Raw genomic sequence first — 7,644 nt, forward strand, 5'->3', positions numbered from 1 at the left:
GTTACAACCCGAGGGATTGTTGCACACCGACCACGGCCCCTACTTGTATTTATGCTTGGGCTTGCTATAGCAGGCCGACCACGGCCCCTAGCTGCATTTGTACTTGGGCTTGCTATAGCAAACCGACTACGGCCTCTAGCAGTGCTTGTACTTAGACTTGCAGTAGCACGCTGACCACGGGTCGGTGTACTTACGGGTGTTGCGCTTGTGCTTGGGGTTGCAGTAGCTGCCGATTCAGTGTCATGCCCATTGTTTGCCTGCCCATCGGCTGCAGGACCACCACCAAGCCCAACCACATTATTTAGGATGCGCCGGACATAGTTGTGTGCACAGCTGCCTACAGGAAGCATCTCCAACAGCGCTAAATGGCTTTCAATCTGAAACAGAGAAGGAATCAGTACAATAAGATTTTAGACATTTATGTGTCAATTATAGAATGGATAATATAGTACTAATTAATCTACTCTAGCAATCAACTAAGAACTTAAAGTTTTATTAGAATGTTGTATGTAACAGAAAGTCTTGAATTGGATGTCAATCAGATCAAACCAGATTTGCTGGAAAAAGAAATCAATTGATTCTACGTTCGTACATGTACTGAAGAAAAAACAAAGCATATCTAAAATCTAATTACAACACATTACCATCATATCTAATTTAGCGTTGTTGTGGTTGACATACTTTCAAGTGACCAGACGGTACCAGCGGTAATAGTCATGATCGTGGGGCATCTCACCAATCTGAAGAGGTGCATGGCAAACTTGTTGTTGTCTCATACCCCATGTAAGGATATACGGTCCATGCTCCTCCCTCCAATTCTTTTCCACCTTCCCACGCAAGTTTATTCTATGCAGTCTCTCATCGTACACAACATAGTCGAGCCGCCCCTGTACCAACCCAAACTGTCGAAGGACACGGTTTGGATGGTGTGTCTCTACTATGCAAAAACACACAAGTGACACCCTTGCCGTCCACGTATCCCTCCCTGTAACGCAGAAGTCAGGAAAGTGGCCGAAGTCTGCCTCATATGGCTGCCACATAATCTACAATAGAAACAAAAAACAATTATCATAACATCTTAAAATGTGAAACAAGGGAGAATACATAGATAAAGGGAAAAAAAAAATTAAAACAGAAGATATGTTAAAGCAATGATTTTAACATATTCTTAAAGAAAATTAACATAACCAATCAGAATTTTTGTATATTATTACCTGGTTTAGCCGCATTCTAACTAATTGCTCGCGATAGTGGATCAAGGCCATGTCCGATGGCCTACTCTTCGGGCTTGGCACCCGCACCCGCCTACAGTTACGAGCGAATAACATAAGATAAGATAATACTACTTACTAAGAAGAGTACATTGCATAACACACTAAATATCAGGAAAATACTTACTTAAATGCAAGTGGAGCTTTTGGCCATAGACCATAATCACATCCAAGTGGGGGCCCTATCCTCGGGCACAAGAATGGCAACCTCGCCCATGCCCAATTCTTGACCAATTGCACACCAATCTGTGATGCCTCTCTATCGCTTGCCCGGCACAACTCTCTGTACAGCCAGGCCAAGCAACCACTACCCCAACTATATTGTGGCGGATTACGAAGATTCCGCAAGAACTCCAAGAACATCAGATGCACCCTATCTCCCAACTTGTCCATGAATATCTTATCCCCTAACAGCGCTAAAATATAGCACCGGGCATACTGATGTATCTGAATCTCCATTGCGTCATGAGGCAGTGGCACTACAACGCTATCAACAAGGCGGCTGATGTGAATTCTTTGGCCCACCAAAATTTTGTTGTCATTCTCCGAAACTTCAAAACCAAGCAACTCCGCGCACAGTTGCCTCCAATTCCCATCCACCACAATAGTCGGCCCAACCAAGACCTCACCGTCTATAGGAAGTCCGAGAATGACCTCCGCATCTTGTAAGGTGATTGACATCTCACCATGTGGAAAATGGAACGTATGAGTCTCCGGCTGCCATCACTCAACTAGGACCGATATTAGGCAATGATCTATCTCTTTGGAAGGGGCCCTAAACAATCCTTCTAACCCCACCAACTTGATAATGTTAATGACCCAATTATCTCGTATCGTTATGTTTGCCATCTCCTTAGCGCAACCACGGCATGTAAGTGAGCCCGGGTCCTGCATATCGATAAAAATTATAATTGTTGTTAGAACTAGATATACAACTTTGAAAAAACTTGCTAAAAGTCAAAGACAACATAAAAAGTAAAGAGATTGTTAGAACTAGATATTTCACCTCGCCATTCCAAATGTCCTGTGATCGATGATATCGTTGTCGCGTCAACAATGAAGGATCGTCTGGACCAGGGCTTAATACAATCTCTGGATCCTCATCGATTTGAGGCTTCATACTGCAAAGAACAGTATGTATCAGCTCATACGTGCAAAATTTCACTTCTTGGCTCTTTTTTCCATGCTTAATTCACTGATAAATCATTATGTAATTTATTTAGAAAGTTACCAAATAGTCCATTCCTGAACAGCATCCTATCTAATTATACTATACCTAAACAAAAGTTAATATTTTAAGCAATGGTTACAAATATATATCACTAATTAAAAGTTCCAAGTTTCAACTAATTTCGGTCAATACTCTGGCAGTCAACATTTATATATTTAAACTATTTTTCCTTAGTTTAATAAAGGTATGGCAAACAAAGAACTTTTTTTTTTAATAATTCGATAGTTACAACAATGGGGGAGGTGGGATTTAAACCCTGAATGTCCCACATAATTCATAAAGGAGGAGAGCCAAAGTAACCAAGCTACAAGGCTCTTTGAAGAACATTATTGAAATTGCAACAAAGTTGTAAGCCCCATCACATGACTTATATTACAAAAGAATGTGACAAATGAACAAGTCACATGCAATACACAACAAAAGTTTCTCAAAGATGCTAAAATCCAACCACAAAAGACAATGTCACGGTGACTTAACCATATATTTGGTTCATAAACTTTAATATATGTTTCAAGATTTATTTGGTCATCCAACAACACACATAGCAAGGAATACCCATTAAGCTTTTTATCACTAAAGAAAATTAAAATTTGAATTATTATTATTAAAAGCCCATAAACACAATCATGATTCTTGAATGAGAAACAAAATAAAGAAAACTCCTTTATCCATTTATTCTCAATCCCACCAAAAAAAAAAAAAAAAAACCACATTCTGATTTCAATGACATCTATGTCTACAAATATAAAGCAATTTTAAACAAAACCCAAATGGGCATGTATCAAAAGCAACTAAAAACCCAAGTAAATCCACAACCAAAAAACAAAAACAACGGCAGCAACAAGTCCTTTAGTCAAAATAAGTTCTAACATTTAGATTTCTAACAATGTCTAACCCAACATGCAAAAAACCCAAATCTATAACATAAATTCAGCAAAAGAGGAACGGAGAATTCTTACCTAGCATGCGAGATGAAGAACGAAGACCGCCCGTGGAGACTGACAGAACAGAGCCCGTGGAAACTGACAGAACAGGGTAGCTGATTTCGGTGTGAGAGTGACTGATTTTGAAATTTTAGAGTAACTGAGTTTGAGAGCGCAGAGAGTGAGAGTGTGGAATGTTTGAGTGCAAATAGGTTTTATGCAGTCAAAACCTTGTTTTTGAAACTCGATTTAAGAAGGTTTTAAAAAAAAAAAAAACGTTAAACAGAAATTGAGTTTCAAAAACTCGATATCTACGTGGAATATTTGTCCATGTCATAATAGGAAAAACCCCAAAAACAAGTTTTAAAAACTCGATTTTCAGTTTGATCTCGAGATGCTAGCTTCACATTATCTTTCAAAACCGGGCAACTAACAAAATTGTTAGAATATTATTGTTATTTGGAAAGGGTGTTCCCCTAACCAACTTAGTTTTCTAAATTAGCATTCATTTTCACCATTTTCCTCAGTCAAAGAAGATTGCAAATGATATGACTAATGAAGAGCTAATCCAACCACCTCCTGGGTATCCTTCTTTCTTAGTGCTACTACAACACGAGTTTCAAATTTCAACAGTAAAAATACTTGCTAAAGGGAAGCACTCGTATAGTATATAGCTGCCCTCCTTGTAACTAGTTGAATTTGAATCCAATAAATCTCTACCTATGAGGTATTATTCCAAGAGTGTGTGAAAAGCTAGTTCATTCTTTCTTTTCTCAAAGCAACTTAGTTTTCTAAAGTAGATTTCCCTTTCACCATTTCCCTCCATCAAAGAAGATTGCAAAGGATATGACTAATGAAGAGCTAATCCATCCGCCTCCTGGCTATCCTTCTTTCTCGGTGCAACTAAAACACAAGGAGTTTCAAATTGCAACAGTAAAGATTTAATGACTGAAAATGAAAGCATTGCATCACTGCTAAAATTATAGCTGCTATCTCACCTGGAAAGAATCAAATCTTGAAGAAATGATTGAAACCTTCTACAATCTTGGGCGCATTCATCAAGTAGGTTTGCTGTGTCAGTCTTCAAAAACTGTACAGATGTAACTAATCTTGAGCACAGCCCAAAAAGGTAATAAACACCACTGCCTGCCCACTGGTAAAAGATATTGAATTCATCAATTCAGACAAGAGGAATTTCATTAAATCTATCCATAATAAAATCAAATTACATCATTTTCTTCATAAAAAATACTCAAAAGTTATAGGAGATAACTGATCTTACCAGGAATGAAGAGATTCCAAAGTGAAGTCAGCTACAAAGGGCCTGTTTGGTTCAGTATGGGTTTGTATTCATTTTCAATTTTCATTTTTTCTACTCATTTTCTCTTCTCAAATCTTGTACACAATTTTCTTTTCAATTCATTTTCTATTTGACACCAATTCCGGTCTAGCGTTTGTTTAGCTCAAATTCTTCCATTTACCGACAAAAATGGTCACCCTATCTCCCGCTAGAAACTTTTCATCTCCTTCATCAAACCCAGCCGCAACTCCAAATCATCATAATCCACCAAAACCAACCACAGCTCCAAAAATTACCATTTCATACCATTCTCCCTCAATTTGAGAAAAAAATATATTTAAAAAAAAAAAAACCTACGAGTTGCATTGCTTACTTGAATCTAACACAAGAATATTAGCACAAGTATGTAGCAAACTTACTTCTTGGAATAAACCAGGAGAATTGGTATTGTGTTGAGCAAGACACTGAGCAGCGGGTGAACTGGGTGAGGCCACAATATCAATAAAACAAAAAATAGCCAATTTATCAACTGCAGATGTGCACTACAATGACATTTTGAGAGTTAATTATTAAAAGGAAATGCATCTCATAATAGTCTTATGATAAAATCATAATGCTCCTAGGGTAATTATTAATGTAACAATCATAGTCATTTTGATGAGTAAGTTTTGGACCAAGGGGAGAGGGAATGGAAGATTAAAACTAGTGACCAGGTGTGGTCCCTATGATACCTTCAGCATTTTATTTAATAATCATTATTATAGGTAACAGAAAAATCTTTCTTGCAAGATATAATGATCATGAGAATATTAAAAACAGAAGAAAAAATCACGAGAATCTGTAGAAGTTAAAAAGAGAGAACCCTATACAAACCTGTATCAAGATATTCAAATTAAACCTTTAAGGCATGCTTCAAGAGATCCAACAAAACAAATAAATGTGCTTGTATCTAAATTTAAAATAAAAGCCAAATGACATTTGAAAAGGATCTCCAAGAAAGCAAAGTAGGCTTGAGCCGACTGGAAAAATGAAAAGAGAACGGACAAGAAAATATTAGATTTGTCTTAAACAGGAATGATAATAACGTTGTAAAACGGCTACTGAATATATACTGTACATGATGTGAACTTTGACCGAGTGCATGCAAAATTTGCTGTCAAGAGTTTTAACCTAAAATAATCCTTATAATTGGGCAATTAAAATAATTCTTTCAGTCATCCAGCTGAGGATGAAGATAACATAAAATAGAAAGCACACATACTGAAGCATCATTACCATATGCTCTGTAGTCATGACTCATAAATGCACTGTGCATTCAGTAAGATGAGATAGGCATGTTTCTCTGAGTAGCCCTTAAGGACGTGTTGCTCTTAGGGTCACTCTCAGAAAATTTCTTTTTTGATAACTGATAAGTCACTCAGCAAATTTCAGGCCCTATACAGCCTCCATTTGTCAGGCCATATATCAAATGATCATAATCGGTTCAATTATAAGCTAAAAGCAACCCCCTTCACCTATAAATTGCTACCCGACAAGTTAAATTAGGATCTTTTCTTCAGTCATTCAGTATCTTGAGGGGTCTAAGAGAATGTACCATATCTTGAATCATACTCTGAAGGAGAACTAGTCCATGGAATCATTAATGCATCTCTTTGAGTACCTTATGACTGACACTTATAAAGTCTCTCAGAACTGCTTCACGTTCTCATTGAGCTACTTCTTTCTCTGCATCATTACTCCTTATTATGCCCCTTCCCAAAACCCATGTTCTTCCCTGCAACAATCGTTAGCACTAAGAATTCTGTTGGGCATCTTTTCTTTCCTTCCTGACATATGGAATCTTTATAAGGAAGAACCCCTTGGAGTTGCCTACCAACACGAAAAGAGAGACAAGGTAACAGAACCAGTGTAATGGAGGTGCATATAAATTCTGTAAAAGTAGAACAATCAAGAAGATCCAACAAACTAGAGAAGGAATGACCACCCATACTAGCCATCCAATCTTACAAAGTGCGCTGAAAAATCAACTTCACTACCACCATAGGTTGTTCAATGCCTTTGAATGTCCAGCAATTCCTTTCCTTCCAAATGAACTATGTGGCAACAAGATGGAAAAGTAGGAAATGCACTTTCACCAAAAAAAAACTTGTCATGTGTCAGCAAAATTAAAAAGATTCAAAAATTGGGCAGGAGATACAATAAATGAATTCTGTGGCTTTTCTTTGCTTATTAACAGCTTTGACTAAAAGTGCTCTAATATATGATCAGCTTTGTAGATAGGTAGGAGATACAACGACTAGGAATGACAAATATTAAATATTTTTTATTTGCTTGTTTTTCCTATTTACAATCTAGTAAAGTAAAGAAGTAGCACATACTCATTTACAACTCTCCCTAAAGGGGGGGATGGTAAAGAAGACATGGATAACGATGGCCACCTACCTTGGAATTACAGACCCATTTATGACAAGGTTATTAATTATAAATAAATTATTCGCAGAAAAAATTTAATAGCTTAAATAAAGGGGTTTTAACATTGTGATCCAAGTAAATTTTCAGCAGATATAACCCAATTGTAGACAGCATTATAAATAATATTACATGCTCTATGGTGTTTTATGTGTAGTAATTGTGTATTTATTATGTTTTTCAGACATCTTATCGCTGCTTTTTTATATTTAGTTCGCATCTAGTGAATTTCTTTTTGGCATATGACCAATACTATTAAATATCTATAAAGAGAGTAAAACTTGTGATTTAGGGGGTCAAAGCATCTCAAAGTTCCAAGTTTGATTTTAAAACTGATGCAACATAATATAGAGAAAAACAAAACAGTAATTGATTGGTCCATATATGAGAGATCCACCTTTTCATGTAATTGAAACAATACTATAATTTAACATTGAAAAAACGAGGTCA

General features: G+C 36.8%; 1 protein-coding gene and 1 long non-coding RNA gene across 2 annotated transcripts; both read right to left on the reverse strand.

Annotated features, from left to right (window-relative positions):
• Positions 1-651: 651 nt before the first annotated feature.
• Positions 652-1,298, reverse strand: LOC126690916 (serine/threonine-protein phosphatase 7 long form homolog). Its single transcript, XM_050386025.1, has 2 exons — positions 1,215-1,298; positions 652-1,043 (listed from the first exon to the last, which is right to left on the reverse strand). The coding sequence occupies exons 1-2, from the start codon at positions 1,263-1,265 to the stop codon at positions 684-686; spliced, it is 411 nt and encodes a 136-aa protein (XP_050241982.1). The 5' UTR covers positions 1,266-1,298; the 3' UTR covers positions 652-683.
• A 2,163-nt stretch (positions 1,299-3,461) lies between these two features.
• On the reverse strand, positions 3,462-7,110 carry LOC126693433 (uncharacterized). The gene is made up of 3 exons (XR_007645356.1): positions 4,708-7,110; positions 4,424-4,578; positions 3,462-3,524 (listed from the first exon to the last, which is right to left on the reverse strand). It is a non-coding gene; the product is annotated as an uncharacterized LOC126693433 (long non-coding RNA).
• Positions 7,111-7,644: the final 534 nt, after the last annotated feature.

The sequence above is a fragment of the Quercus robur genome, chromosome 7 (genome assembly GCF_932294415.1).
Source record: "Quercus robur chromosome 7, dhQueRobu3.1, whole genome shotgun sequence".
Classification (NCBI taxonomy): Eukaryota; Viridiplantae; Streptophyta; class Magnoliopsida; order Fagales; family Fagaceae; genus Quercus; species Quercus robur.

Coding starts and splice junctions, on each gene's coding strand:
- LOC126690916 (XM_050386025.1), bottom strand. CDS start 1,265: ATGGCCTTGATCCACTATCGCGAGCAATTAGTTAGAATGCGGCTAAAC. Junction 1,044..1,214: donor TTAGAATGCGGCTAAACCAG/GTAATAATATAC, acceptor TTTCTATTGTAG/ATTATGTGGCAGCCATATGA.